Raw genomic sequence first — 15,701 nt, forward strand, 5'->3', positions numbered from 1 at the left:
TTATAGACTTTAGTTTAAGGCGGATTATTAAGTATCAGAGAGTTTGTTAATAGTGTGTTAATAGTAGTCTGTCTGCAGGGCACTGATGAGGCTTTTTTCTAGCAATGGAAGAATAGCTGAGGTTTCACAAGTAGTGGTGTTGATGCAGCTAGAGGTGTGAAAACAGACTCAGAGGTCATTCTCAACTAATGCTAAACAGACAAATGCTCACTAACATTTAAAGAGTGCCATTCTCTTAAAATGAAAAATAACATTTAAATTCAAATTAAAATGTATTAAGCATTTATGATTTGATTTATGACTTAAGTGCGAAAAAATCTGTACTTGCACGCAGTAATTAGTTTTCAAAAATTAGTTTTGAAACAAGTGTTTTTTACTTGTTGTAAGATAAACAATATTGTAGTTGCAATTTTATTATAATTTATCATTTTATTATAATTATTTGTAATTCATTTTATATTTTTTAATTATTTATTTTACAATTTTTTTTATAATTATGAATATATAATTATGTATATTGTAATTATTTATAATTATAATGCTTAAATTAATTTAAAAAAATAATAATAATGCAAACTCAACCACAACACCACGCCGATTGGCTGAATTGGCAGAAGAGGTTTCAGCTCAGTTCAAACCCCTTTCTAAGCGGCCAATCAACTCTTAGAAAACAGAATAAATAAGATAATAGTGCGTAAGCGTCTCATTTATCTAAGTAGAGTTTGAAGTGTGGGGTAACCAGTCTACTGATCTCTATCACTTATCTCTGGTGTCAAGAATTTGTTTTGGGCTGATTTTATAGGACAAATTACAATTGATGGATATTTCTTTAAGACCAACGGCCATGAAGTATTTTTTAATCTGTTTTTTCTGCTCAACCATAGGTGAATATACTTTTTATATGCTTTATTTTACATTCAAAAGCCTTTATCACAATGTAATACTACACTTTTATTTTGCAGTTTGCTCCTTTGGTGTGGAAGTTGTTCAGGAGAATAATGTCAAAATAGCTGCAGTGGGAGAGGATGTGAACCTTCCTTGTACATTTTCAAGGCTTCTGCAGGTGACAAAAGTATGGTTTAAACAAACAGCTGATGGAAAATCCCTACAAATTGTGTCTTTATATCTATATCAAGAACCCATTTGGAGAAACATCTCTGAAAATCGTTTTAATATCATGAAAGAAGATGGTTATTTTAATCTGACCATTTTAAAGACAAAGTCTTCAGACTCTGCAACATATTACTGTGTAATCTCAACATCTTACAACATTGGAATGGGTTCAGGAACTCGATTACTTGTCAGAGGTAAGGTTTTTATTGTATATAATAATTATTTTTGTATGTGTGAAGTGGCTGATTCATTGAGCTTTTTTTGTCCTTTTCTGTGCTCATGAAGACGCAGCCGCAGACAAAAACACAACTCTTCATCAGTCATTGATAGACACTGTTGATCCAGGAGATTCAGTGAATTTGCAATGCAGCATCTTCACTGAGAGCTGTGCAGGAGATCACAGCGTCTACTGGTTCAAGCAAAGCTCAGGAGACTCTGAAGGAGTGCTTTACACCAAAGGAGAGACAAATGGCCACTGTAATAAAAGCACCAAGTCTCAAACACAGAGCTGTGTCTACAGTTTCCACAAGAACAACATCAGTCGCTCTGATTCTGGCATTTACTACTGTGCTGTGGCCGCATGTGGAGAAATACTGCTTGGACGAGGAACTCAACTGAATATTAGAGGTATTTATATTATATATATAAAGGTTTTTAGAGAAATATTTAAAGCTTGTCATTCAGGAGGAATATTTGATTCAGATGTTGCTGGAAATATGAACTGATCTACAATCAGTACACAATCACATATTGAATGTTTTGTCATTTTAGAATGTAATGATGTAAATCCAACTCTGATTGCTCTTGGGATTTTAAACGTCTTATTTTTGGCGTACGCTGTTTTTGTGACCATAAAACAATGTAAGAAAGGTAAGATATTTATTGGGACACTTACTCCTAACATGTATTTGTAATTGCATAATTCCACTACATAAATAAAATGGCTTCTGTGGGTTTTATCAAGGTACATTTATCAATACCTTTTTTAGATCTAGAGAGAAAAACATTAAATACTATAGAAGTCATATTTCCTTTAACTTATGATCCACTGCTAAAAATATATTATAATAATGCCACTTGTTTAACGTCTAAAGCAAAACGTCTTAAGGATGTTTAGATATTTGTTATTTATATATTTTTTATTGCCCCTTTAAGACCCACAATACAACTTATTATGTTTAATTGCCTTTTAAATAATTAAATTTGTTTTTCTTCATCCACAATCCACAAATCAAGACAATCAAGTAAGTCCTTAATTTATTTCTCTGAATTATAAATAACAGTAAATTTTACAATTATTTAAAATCTTTATATTTTACATGTAGTATAGATTATAGTTTGAGATTTCAAAAGGTTGAATAGTATAATAATAATTTGAATAATACAGGCAATCTTATCAAGTGCAAAAATAAAAATGTTGATTATTTCCCCTGATTATTGTAGGGTGAAGACATTCTGATCATTGCTGCCCAAAATGATTTGAGTGCAGAAGGACTCAACATGAACTTTTCTGAAGAACATTCATTTGTAAAGTACAGCATGATCACTCAAAAAATGCCTACAAAACGCTTTAGGCCATAAGAAGTTCAACTTAAGAGTAAAAGTGGCTTAGTTCATTTTTATGATGTTTGCAGAAAATAATGTCAGATTAATGTTTTTTAATATAATCTGAAATGTCATTTTGAACTTGTTTTATTTAGATTTTATTTGATTGCGTGCACGTGGGAATAAACAGATGAGATCATGTGTTATTTGGTATGTTCAACTCTTTGGCTTCACAATTCTTTTGCTCAAATAAAAGCCAAATGTAACTGGTTTGTCTGTTATTGCTGCTGTATCTTTTATTCAATACCGCATGTGTTTTTTTGTTTATACTTTCACATTTAGCAAATATGCAACATTTAAAATATTAGCACATTTAACAAAAAACTGTCAATAAAGCTAATAAAGTTTTTACTATTGATTGTATTTCATGCTCTTTCTTTTCTTGATTTTGTGCAAACAATTATTGGCCTGAAGCGCCAGTCCACTGTTTTTTCAAAATATTAGAATTTTTAAGTGAAGTTTAAAAGTAACTTTTACCCTGCACTGTCAGAAAAAAAGGTACAATGAGGGTACAATTTTGCTCTTAGAGGGAACAAAATATATAATTGTACCTTAAAAGGTCCCAAATTGGTCTTTAGGGTACAATTTTGTACCCAAATGGGCTATAAAGGTACAAATGTTGAGATTTCGGTTTGAAAGGTACATTTTTGTACCTTTTATAGCACATTTAGGTACAAAATTGTACTGTAAAGGACCAATTTGGCAGCTTTAAAGGTTCAAGGTTATATATTTTATTCCTCTATAGGAACAAAATTGTACCCACTGCTCATGATAAGATCGAAACACTAATTTAAATTTATTAATAATAAACATTGATTTAAACATTAAATAAACATAACTAAAACACATAATTTCAAAATTTAAAGTTAATAAATTGATTGAATTAGATATTTTAATAATGTTGTTTTTTTCATGTATTTAAATTTAATAATTCCTCAAAAAAAATGTATAATTTAATGTACAATTGAATGTAATTTTAATTAAAAACCTTGCTAACTAGTTGTTTAAGACCCTAAATGAGATTTAGAATAAGGACCATGCAGAGTGGCAACTTCATCATTTAAGTAGTGATGTTGCTGTCTCTTTAAGAATTCGGCTTGTTGAGACGTTACTTAGTAGTGTTTGTTACTGAGGTGGTCAAGTATGCTGGTTGTTTACACAGAACTTTGCACGATTTTTAAGGAAAAGTCTTGGAGTCCACACATTCAGGTAAATATGTATTAATGATATATTGTCAGTCTTACTTTTGCATGTTAAGCCATGTTCTGTTGATTTTGTCTGACACTCGGGTCTCGGCTTTCTCCTGCGAAAAAGTGCTCCGGTCAGACTGCTTTGTGTGCGTTGGCCTGCAGGATGGAGTTTGCTAAAATGTCTACAGCTTATTAAAGAAGTTAATACAATATGGTATCGAAGACACAGAAAAGGAGAGGGACATATTGAAGGTGAGTAATTATATGTTAGTTTTCTCGGTGTAAAAACACCCTGTATCGCCTTTCACTTAACGTTAATGTATTCGTGCCTCACATATCTTACGTTACTGCTTTTTTATATCTTGAGGCCATTTTCTAGCTGCGGTTGACCGCAGAAATGTTATTTTAGACCTCTGAGGGTTGTCAAAGGCATTAGTAAATCCATGCCATGGTTATATATTTATCATTTTGTTAATAAAAAGCACAATTTTGTCACCTGCAAAGCGAGTGATTATGTAAACGTGTCTAGTTACAAATGTGTAACGTTATGCCTGTCTCTTCGTATGAGCTGGGTTAAGTTGGTTTTGTTTTCAATATTCCTAACACATTCAGTAATAGACGACAATACCTTAAAAACCTCTTACCCTAAAAAGATCTAAAGTGTGTTTCCTACGAACAGACAAAGCAGGTTATGTTTCACAGCTGCCTTTTTCTTTTTTTTCGCTGGACATTACAAGCTCGCCATATGTGTTTAGCCGGGAGAGCTCGCGCTGAGCGCTTAGTAAGGGAGTGTTGGAAAAGTGCTTCTTTTTTTCTTTTTTAATTATTATTATTATTTTTTGTTTACACAGGTGTTTTTTGGTAAAAATTACTTGTCATACACGGTTGCATATGGGAAGTTTCAGAACCTCTCCTTTTACCCTTACTCGTAAAAAAGGATTTTAAAACAGTTTAGATCTTTTTAGGGTAAGATGTTTTTGAGTTATTGCTGTCTATTACTGAATGTGTCAGGAATATTGAAAACAAAACCAACTTAACCGCACTCTTCATATGTATGTATCTTCGTTTCAGTGTCTACATTGGTGTTATGGAGTGTCCACAAACTCATATCCATTACTATCGTTCATGCTTACGTTAATGTAAAATTAATAACGTACCACTGTTGTACAAATCAACATTTTAAGTAATGTTTTGTTCTTTAACTTAATAATTTGTCCCATCTGTTCTGAAACTGGTACCTTACAGTATTTTAACTTTTTTATAAATACCTAAAAAATGAATAAATAAATATTACTTTCTCTTTTTGCTTTCCTGAAGTTTTTAAAGTTTCTATTTGACTTTCAGGACACGTTTGAACAACAAACCAATGAAGGCATGTCATATGAAAGCATGGCTCAGTTACAAGATGCAAGTATTTCTCATATTTATACCATGATTTTAATGGCTTACATACAGTTTTACATCTGTAGGTTTTTACTTACAAACAACAATAAATGTACAACTATATGTTTACAATTATTTTCTAGCTGTTCATCGAAAGATGAGAGATCAACTAAAGAATGCTAAGGACCTGACTCTGAGGTACTCTTTTTTTTATTTTACTTTATTTTTAAGACTCTTAAACTTTCTCCACTTGATTAATTTTGTTAAATTCTAGCTTTGGATGGATTCCTTCATATTTGTTTGTATGTCACATCTTATCTTATGTTCCAGGAATTGATTTTACAGCAACACTTCTCATGTTGCCAGCCTTGTTCAGCGAGAAACTTCAACATTTCGTTGTGCTCAGGTGCGTATGTTGTTTTCTGTTTTGTATATGCTCTGATAAATGCATTTTATAATTCTTAAATTTATATTAGGGTGGCGCAGTGGGTAGTGCTGTCACAAAAAGGTCGCTGGTTTGAGCCTCGGCTAAGTCAAATGGCATTTCTGTGTGGAGTTTGCATGTTCTCCCCGTGTTCCTGTGGGTTCCCTCCAAGTGCTCCAGTTTCCCCACAAGTCCAAAGACATGGGCCAAAGGTGAATTGGGTAAGCTAATTTGCTAATTTGTTCGTAGTGTACTGTATGTAAATGAGTGTGTATGCATATTTCCCAGTACTGAGTTGCAGCTGGAAGGGCTTCCACTATGTAAAACATATGCTGGATAAGTTGGTGATTCATTCCACTATGGCGACCCCTGATTATTAAAGGGACTAAGCCAAAATGAACGAAATTCTTGAATTAAATTCTTTGCATGTTGATTTTCTCTTCATCAGTGATGGAGTGACTGATATGACTGTAATTATTGCTTTGTCATTTACAGTAAACCATCTTTACCACATACAATAGTTCAAGTACAGGAGGAGGCCACTGACTGGACAACTGTGTTAACAAGACGAGTGACGGCAGTCTTCAGAGTTGATGGGACTGCGATCGGCCGGGTTAATGGTGTGGACGAATATACATTTTTGACATATCCATTTCATTTGAAGAACACCTTGATGTTTCTGCAGTGGAATGTTTTGTATGAACTTTGGATTATGAAAAGCCTTGACCTATTCCAGTTACCAGAGTGATCAACCTTGTTTTTTGTTTTTCTACATGCTCTTGAATAATAATTTACAATCATCAAGTTAATCCAGCACACTGCTCTCATTCATGGATGAAACAAATTTTTGGTCCTAATAATTATTGACTATCAAAGAACATTTTTCAGTTATGAGTGCCTTACGTGTTTTGTTTACCAAAAGAAAAAAATATATTGCGTTACAACAAATTACAACTCCACTTGAGGATGATGATGAGTAATCTACTGATGCTGAGGAAGAGGCTACTGATGTTTTTGGTTTTCTGCACTGTTGAAGCAATTTATAGAGAAACTCTGCCTTCATTCTGAAATACAGAGAAAATGTTGATGACAAATTATTTATTAAGACTGACTATTCTGACTAAAGACAAACACTTTGGACTTTATAAAGTGCAGGACTTGATGTAGCCTGTGTAATGCGTTTATAGATTTTAAACAGTATTCTTGTTTGTATTAAGTGTAGATTATTTACTATACAGTGAGCAAACTATTTTTTATTTGTTATCTAAATTGTTCTTTTTACTGTTTTACATGTCTGCTTTGTACTTGCTGTGCTTGACGCATTCAGTTGTGAGTTGTAATGAAATATTTCTACATCTCTAAATAAAAATGTACATCTGTAAACCAAAATATTTTATTTATTTATTTGTGCATGCAGTCACCAAAGGATCAAAGAAATGCCTGGGTCAGTACCCTGAAAATGCTATATAATATAATAAGGGTACATATTTGTACCTTCAGTGTCTACAATTTAGTTCTTTGGGGCTACAAAATTGTTCCTTAAATGGTACAAATGTAGAGGGTACAATTTTGTACCTCTAAATAAAGGTACAAAATTGTACCCTTAAGGGTACCACCCCAGTGATGGGCCATTTGTACCCTAAAAGGTACAATTTTGTACGTTTTCTTCTAAAAGTGTGTATATGAATTTGAAAGGGCGACACAGTGGCGCAGTAGTCAGTGCTGTCACCTCACAGCAAGAAGGTCATGATTCGAGCCTCGGCTGGGTCAGTTGGCGTTTCTGTGTGAAGTTTGCAAGTTCTCCCTGCATTCACGTGGGTATCCCCCACATTCCAAAGACATGTGGTACAGGTGAATTGGGTAGGCTAAATTATCCGTAGTGTATAAGTGTGAATAAGTGTGTGTGGATGTTTCCCAGACATGGATTGCAGCTGGAAGGGCATCCACTGAATAAAAATGTGCTGGATAAGTTGCCGGTTCATTCTGCGGTGGCGAACCCGGATAAATAAAGGGACTAAGCCGAAAATAAAATGAATGAATGAATGTATTTGAAAGCCGACAGCTGTCTTAACAAAAACAGAAGAACTATTTGTCACATTGAATTATTATACATTTAGATACATTTATTTATTGAAAATCCACTCCTGATACTGTACTTATACTTTGCTAACAAATAAGGCAGAAAAGCTCATCCAATAATAAACAACTCTTTGCTCAAATTAACAGAAATTTTATACTCGAACAAATATATGAAATATTTACTTATCCATAAAAAAACCACGAGAAAGGTTAACATAAAGCCCTGACGCTATAAGTATTAACATTAACATGTATTAATGTACGAACAATAAAGGAAATAAACTTTTACTTTGGCTTGAGATTAGCAAAAGATTCTTTGCATTAAAAGAATCTCTTGTAAGTATCTCTTGTAACTTTTATAGGCAACATGCCGATAGAGGAAAGTACCTATCTATGATTAAACACGGCTTCCACCTAAGAAAATCAATGCATGACTCTATAGCTCCACCCACTGATTCACACAGCACAAGGTCAGATCAAGCCTATATTGTAGGCTATATTTTCTGTGAAGCACTCCACATTAATGAGTCAAGGAGACAAAACAGCTGTTTTCTTTAGATGTTTTGTTGTTATTGTGGTTATACACAAATATTAGGAAAACATTACAGTTTAATTCCACTCCTGCTCTGAGCCTCAAAACCAAGGTAAAATAAAGCTTTTTATTGCCTATAAATATTGATATTTTGGAAAGTGAAAACCATGTAAACATTCTATACATACCATGGATATATCAATTCAAAACACTTCTGTAAAACCCCCTTACTAAAACTAGAAAGATTTATTTTTTTAATGCATATGATCAAAAACAGGAAATTTGAGGCTCTTATTTCCTGCTTTTTCCAGTGGTAAACCACACAATGTATTTTTGAAGCATTGAAATACCATCAATTATAGTTTTTGAGAGTGGCCACTTTAAGGTTAACAAAGTGTTCAATAATAATACATGCATTAATAAATGAGAAAGGGTTTTGTTAAGCGTAATGGACGGATAGTTGGTTCAGATTTTTTCTAGTCATTCTGCTGTGGTATGTGGTGAGAAAGCATAGAAGTTAAGGTGAAAGTGCATAAGAGCCTCAGTTGTCTGAAGAAGAGGCTGATGGACACATGGTGAGGACACATTCATCTACTCTTATTTTCAGGCATTACTAAACGGACTGATAGCATGCTTATTTGTTCACTTTTTATAGGGGAATTCATTGGAGAAGAATCATTTTAGAGGACGACTGATAATGAGAAATTACTTTATTGTGTTGCTTTCCTCAACTATATGTAAATACCTAGATGTCTTTTTAAATATTTATTAAAATACATTTAACATTATATAACTACTTCAACTCTTTTCAACTCTTTTGTGCTTTATTTGCAGTCTGCTCCACTGGTTTTGATGTTGTTCAGGAAGATAATGTAAAAATAGTTGAAGCTGGCGAGGATGTGAACTTTACCTGCAAATTTCCAGAGCTGGTACAGTCGATAAACACATGGTTTAAACAGACAACTGATGGCAAATCCCTACAAATAGTTTCTTCATATTTAAATCAACAGCCTAGCTGGAATCACAACTTTGAGAAAACAAATCGTTTTAATGTTGCCAATGAAGATGGTTATTTTAATCTGACCATTTTTAAGACAAAGCCTTTAGACTCTGCAACATATTACTGCGTAATCTCAGCATATCAAACAATTGGAATGGGCTCCGGAACTCGATTACTTGTTGGAGGTATGTTTATGGGTTTTTTTAGGTTTTGTTTGGTCTGTGGTGGCTGATTTTTATTTATTTATTGTCCTGACTATATCTGTGCTTGTAAAGACGCAGCCGCAGACAGAAACACAACTCTTCATCAGTCTTTGATAGACACTGTTGATCCAGGAGATTCAGTGTATTTGCAGTGCAGCATCTTCACTGAGAGCTGTGCAGGAGATCACAGCATCTACTGGTTCAAGCAAAGCTCAGGACACCCTGAAGGAGTGATTTACACCAAAGGAGAGAGAAATGGCCGCTGTAAGAACAGCACCGAGTCTCAAACGCAGAGCTGTGTCTACAGTCTCCACAAGAACAACATCAGTCGCTCTGATACTGGCATTTACTACTGTGCTGTGGCCGCATGTGGACAAATACTGCTTGGAAGAGGAACTCAGCTGAATATTAGAGGTAAGATGAAGGCAAAACACAAGTATCTGGTTATAATTTTGAAATGTTTAGTTTTAGTCCTCTCTGGAAAATAATTTAATTCATTTAATGCTACAACATAATGAATTTTTCCTGATGGCATTTAGAGGTTTTTGCATCTGAACTCTTCACATGTACACGTTATGTAAAAAGGTATATTCATAGTTGAAAATGAGTATATGATACCAAACTGGTCACATAACAAATGTTCAGAAAGTAAAATTCATTTATATTTTCTTACAGAAAGTTGTGATTTTAATCCTGCTCTTCTTGCTTCTGGAATTTTAAATATTATATTTTTGGCCCTTGTTGTTTTTCTGGGAATCAAACTTTGTAGAAGTCAGATTAAAAGTAAGACATTATGAATACAATTAATGAATTAATTAATTAATGTAAAGCAATTGTAAGATTTATAATAACACATGACTGCTATTTATAATAACTAGACTTTCTCTTGATTTTTTTAAGCATCCGCTGCTCAAACAACTCAAGTAAGTATTTCACTTTGCTGTTTTGTCAATAATATATTGAATACTAGAACTTCTCAAACTTTTCCTAAAGTCATATCACATGGGTTTCCTTTTATAACTTGAGTTTCTTTTATATTTTTCTTGATATTAGAATGAAGACAGCCTGAATTACGCATCCATTAATTTTAGGCAGAAACCTCTGAACACTAGAAAAGCCAGAGCAAACGTCACTCAAGATCAGTCTCTGTATGCACAGGTCAGATCACACCAGTGAGATTATGCTATAATGCTGAAAAGTCATCAAATGTCATTGCAAGATTAAAGTTATGGCCATTTTGTAAGTCTTTGTATGTTACTGTGTGATTTGATTTTGTACTGTATACATGTACATTAGATATTTTAATTTGCTAAACTATAAAAATAAACGTGTGGGTTTGTGTGTCAGTTAATATATTGGGCACAATGCTTGAATGTTATTGGACTGAATTGCTTTTTGGAACACCAAGCTATTGTACATTTCAATTTGCAAATCTTAAAGGAAAGCTTGTGTGTAGTGTCATTCATTTGCATATGCAAAATAGATGTACATTGAATGTACTTAATTTTTCAAATGTTTGCATGTGTGTGTTATTGCGGACTTTCCCATAACAATGCTCATGAAAATTGCAATAGCTTGTTTTTATTCTTTAAACTAATGATAAATCCTGGTACTCCTGATATAAAACATATTTGGACTTAGCATTGCTGTATTCATCTAAAGCACTTCTGTGGTATACTGGAACGCTAATAAAATTAATGATAATTCAGCAGCGTAATCGGTTAAATGCTAAATTCAAGCCAAAGTCTCTACTGCCACCAAGTGGTCGAGAACACTAGAATGGGGTGTGTTTGTTTGCCGAAAGTGTGCCTTACGAATCATGAACAGTGAAGCCAAAATATTTTGAGCTCCTCTAGTGACTGGCTGCAGCAGAGGTCATAAACCTTGCTCTCTCCATGTACTGTAAACATTTGGCACATCAAAAGCAATTGAATTACACTTTAATATCTTCAAGAAATGGTTTCTGCAACTTTATTTTTTTTTTACTTTTAATTCCTTGTGTACATTTCTCAAATATGTTAGCTTTTACAGTATTTAGTTATATGATGTCATTAAAACAGGATATGGTGCACTTGTTGTATGTTTGTGGTTAAGTCTGAGATGGATAGGTATAGCCACACTCACACTAAGGAATTTTGGTTTCACTTTTCACTGGTGGAAGAAAGTTTAAGCATGTCAATCACTTTTCAGGGTCTATGGAGGTGGTCAAACTTTTGAATTAAATTACAGTGACATTAGTTGAAATTGATTTTAAAAAGTAGAAAGAAACTTACTTATAAATGAAGTTATATATCTAGAGCATATTGATAAAAAAAACAAGTAGGGGCTACAGTTTTAAATTATATTAGGAAAGATATTTAGGGTAAATGGTAATTCCGCCTGCACAGTTAATCTGTGCATTAAACAAATTAGTGCTCAAAAATAAAGTGATAATTGCTCAAAGTGATGGTAATCATTACTGAGTAATATGTTTGCAATTGTCAATGGTTAGCAATCACACAATTTTAAAAAGAGACTTTCTAATTAAGCACATTTGTCAAGGAATATGTATTAAAACATATATTTTATATTTTACTAAAATAAAGATTAACCTCTGCTTACAATTTACTTTAATTCTAAAAATAAACTTATTTCAGGATTACTATGATAATTAAAGGTTGCATTTTAAACTCCAGAGCAATTATGGCATCAAAAGACCATAACCATCTGTGAAATCAGTCTGTACTCCCTCCACAAGCAGAGTCTTCCCTTGGCCCAAAGTCAAGTTGTTAAATAAAATACTGAGACAAAGTATAACATCTATACAATGCTAAATCCTGACTAATTACAGTCTGGAAATTTAGAAGAGAAAACTACAGAAAACAGAAGAACTATGCGAAAACTTTGTGACCCCCTCTTCTATCCCCCACCTCACCGAACAACAACCCCTAACTGAGAGTGCCTGATACAGGTGAGTGGGTTTGACAAACTACCTGTAGAATAGACACTTTCATCTCTGACACTTTAATCAACACTTTAATCAGCAGTTTTGTACATTTGCACCGCACACGTTTTTCCAAGTTTCACACAAAAGTAGTTAAAGAAATAAGACAACGACTTTACAAAAAAAGAAATCTAACCAAGTTTAACTGACATAAGGAGGACAAAGAGAAAGGGTCTGTGCCAAACAAAATAAAAAAATAAAACAAAAATCAACTAACTACCCCATTAAACTCTTCCCCATGACTACAAAATACAACAAAAAAGTAAACCTTCCACATCTGAGATGTCATATCTACTCTCTCCTACCAAAGTAAAACTTACAAGTGTTGCACAAATCCTAACCTAGTGTGTATAACTAAAAGAATGCTGCGTGTGTGGCATGTATATCACATGACATAGATTCTCTATTCCCTCTCCTCCATCTAGAATAATACACAGATATGATGTTCATACTCCAGTTCTCGAAGGAGTTTGAAACTAAAAATGTTTCAGTATTACATAGCAAACAAAGCACACCAGCAAAAATTAATCAAACAACCGTAGATCAAAGCAAAAGGCGAAGAAACAATTGCAGCGCAACAATTGGGGCTCTTCTCAATTGACATAAAACACAATAAATAATGCAAAGTGATCATGGACAACTGCCACACAAACATAAACAAAAAAGCAACATTAAACACCCTAGACCCGGCACTCTTTTGTCCTTTATTGTTGACAGTACACCACATTTAATAGAATCCAGAGCCACTCAAAGGGACGAGTTGATTTAACTCTTCAGTTATTTTATTACAAAAACATTTATTGTCAGAATTAATTTGTGATTCTACATGTTAAATTTAATCTTTAATGCTTGGTAAACAGTTTTATAGAAACAGAAACAGTTTTACGGAACTTGCAATAGATGCAGTTTAAGATTCTCCTGCATAAGTTCTGTGATTAACCCTGGGTCTAATGTTGTTATGGAGGAGTCATGTGATACATGTGAAGCTTTTTTAAACTTCTTTACGGAGAAGATTTCTTCAATTAGGTCTGGAATTGCTAGCTTTGATATTGTTTTTCCGGAACCGGATGTGTCCCCTGCTGCACTTGTTAGTTTCACACCTGTCTCTCTTCTATCTCTGACTGGTACTGTAGGCAAGATCAAACTTAGCAGCTATCCATTGGATATTTTTCCATCAAAGTTTTTTAAGCAAGCCTTTGAGATTATTGGTCCTAGTATTTTATCCATTATAAATAGGAGTCTTGTTTCTGGTGTGGTGCCTTCTCAGTTGAAACATGCTGTAGTGCAACCTCTTTTGAAAAAGCCTAGTTTGGATAAATCTGTGCTGTCCAATTTTAGACCTATTTCTAAGCTACCCTTTTTATCTAAGATATTGGAGAAAACAGTTTTAACACAACTGCAGAGCTAATAACATTCTGTTATTTAGGGACTCGGGGCACTCTGTGATCCTTATGCTTCTTGACCTTACTGCAGCTTTTGACACTATAGACCACGAAATCCTTATTTCTCGTCTTGAGAGATTAGTGGGCATTCAGGGCTCTGCTCTTAAGTGGTTTAGATCTTATTTGTCAGACAGAAGCTTTTGCGTTAATGTTGGTCAGACCTTTTCATCCTCCAGACCCCTGACATGTGGAGTTCCACAAGGGTCTATACTTGGACCTATTTTATTTTCTTTATATATTTTACCTTTAGGATCTATTTTTCGTAAATATGGGGTGGCTTTTCATTTTTATGCTGATGACACTCAGATTTATGTCCCTTTTAAAAGTAGGGATAAAAAGGGGCTTGACTCCCTTATGAGATGTCTAGTCGAGGTTAAGAGCTGGCTTTCGTCAAATTTTTTAAATTTCAATGAAGAAAAAACTGAGCTGGTCTGGTTTGGCGATCCTAATCCTCTGCATTTATCAGGTTTTGGTGAGCTTTCCACTTATCAAAAACCTGTTGTTAGAAACCTAGGATTTCAATTCGACAGTGATCTGAAATTTAACAAACAAGTAAATACAGTTGTTAAATCCAGTTTTTTCCATTTACGACTTGTGGCAAAAGTAAAGTCGTTTCTCTCTTTTAATGACCTTCAGAAGGTGATCCATGCTTTTATTTCAGGAAGACTTGACTATTGTAATTCTCTGTATGTGGGTATTAGTCAAAATGCCCTAAACAGATTGCAATTAGTATAAAATGCAGCTGCGAGACTTCTGACAGGGACTCGCAAGTTTGGGCACATATCCCCAGTTCTTTCCTCTCTGGGCTGGCTGCCTGTTAGGTCAAGAATTGATTTTAAACTATTAATCTTTGTTTTTAAATCCTTAAACAATCTGGCACCATCATACTTATCAGACCTGCTACACGTATGCAATCCTGGTAGGTCACTGAGGTCTTCTGATGAATTTATTCTATCTGTACCAAGGTCCCGGTGTAAGCGAAGTGGGGATCGGGCTTTTGCTGTTGTCACCCCAAAACTCTGGAACGGGCTTCCGCCCCACATCAGACATGCTCCAACTCTACCTGTTTTTAAAAAACGTTTGAAACACCATCTTTGTTCTTTAGTATTTGAGCCTTTTTAATGTTGAGGGATTTGCCTTATGTTTTAATTGTTATTTGTGTGATGTAGATTTCATGTTTAGTATTGATTGTGTTCAGCAATTTGGGCAACGTTGTGTTGTAAAAAATGTGCTATATAAATAAACTAAACTAAACTAAACTAAAACTAAGATGGCTGCCAAGCTTATGATAAGGAGACTGCAATATAATGGAAACTAACACAAATTCACTGAATGCCAACTTGGACTGCATGGGTAATTGAAAAAAGATCACAATCTTGACTTGACCCTACAGACAATCTTAATTCAGCTTTTTCTGCAATTCAGGCAATTATATTTTTAAGGTCAGGAGAGAAGCAAGGCAGTCGCAAAAATCTTCACAGCAACATTGACACCTTCAAATGGCATTAAAAGTATCACATACTGTATTTATAAGGTATAAATCACCCAAAAAATGTAATTTCTGTCTTCATGTAATGATGTATTCATTGCGAAATTACAAGTGAGCTGACTGCTAGCTGTTTGTTTACTTCCGAGTACCAGTGTTGCCAGATGTAGCTGACTGTTTCCAGCCAGAAACCCGTTGAAAACTAAAAAGCACCGCCCAACAATCTGTATTCTGGTTGGGAGATCACAACTGTTGTAAGCG

The 15,701-nt window shown here is 34.1% G+C and overlaps 3 protein-coding genes and 1 long non-coding RNA gene across 12 annotated transcripts in view; 3 read left to right on the forward strand and 1 right to left on the reverse strand.

Moving 5' to 3' along the window:
• nitr3d (novel immune-type receptor 3d) overlaps window positions 1-15,701 on the reverse strand; it is a 150,558-nt gene that overhangs the window by 106,742 nt on the left and 28,115 nt on the right. The gene's annotated exons all lie outside the window — the stretch shown is intronic.
• On the forward strand, window positions 666-3,080 carry nitr1j (novel immune-type receptor 1j). 6 transcript variants are annotated; one of them, NM_001011881.1, is made up of 6 exons: window positions 845-884; window positions 963-1,307; window positions 1,399-1,740; window positions 1,885-1,983; window positions 2,350-2,357; window positions 2,557-2,694. In NM_001011881.1, exons 1-6 carry the CDS (start codon window positions 845-847, stop codon window positions 2,692-2,694), a joined length of 972 nt encoding a protein of 323 aa, NP_001011881.1. The 6 variants fall into 6 exon arrangements, 5 of the variants coding, with proteins under 5 accessions (XP_087114819.1, XP_087114817.1, XP_087114818.1 ...); XM_087258693.1 differs by lacking the exon at window positions 2,350-2,357 and having other exon boundaries at window positions 666-884; window positions 2,557-3,080; XR_015494542.1 differs by having other exon boundaries at window positions 710-884; window positions 1,885-2,357; window positions 2,557-3,080.
• On the forward strand, window positions 3,665-7,100 carry LOC141375330 (uncharacterized). Its single transcript, XR_015495493.1, has 6 exons — window positions 3,665-4,160; window positions 5,253-5,315; window positions 5,435-5,489; window positions 5,622-5,697; window positions 5,768-5,936; window positions 6,211-7,100. It is a non-coding gene; the product is annotated as an uncharacterized LOC141375330 (long non-coding RNA).
• On the forward strand, window positions 8,876-11,599 carry LOC137487204 (uncharacterized). Its single transcript, XM_087260759.1, has 7 exons — window positions 8,876-8,901; window positions 8,982-9,063; window positions 9,161-9,511; window positions 9,602-9,943; window positions 10,205-10,312; window positions 10,430-10,452; window positions 10,583-11,599. The coding sequence occupies exons 1-7, from the start codon at window positions 8,899-8,901 to the stop codon at window positions 10,703-10,705; spliced, it is 1,032 nt and encodes a 343-aa protein (XP_087116885.1). The 5' UTR covers window positions 8,876-8,898; the 3' UTR covers window positions 10,706-11,599.

Source organism: Danio rerio, chromosome 7 (genome assembly GCF_052040795.2).
Source record: "Danio rerio strain M-AB ecotype USA chromosome 7, GRCz13ab, whole genome shotgun sequence".
NCBI lineage: Eukaryota > Metazoa > Chordata > Actinopteri > Cypriniformes > Danionidae > Danio > Danio rerio.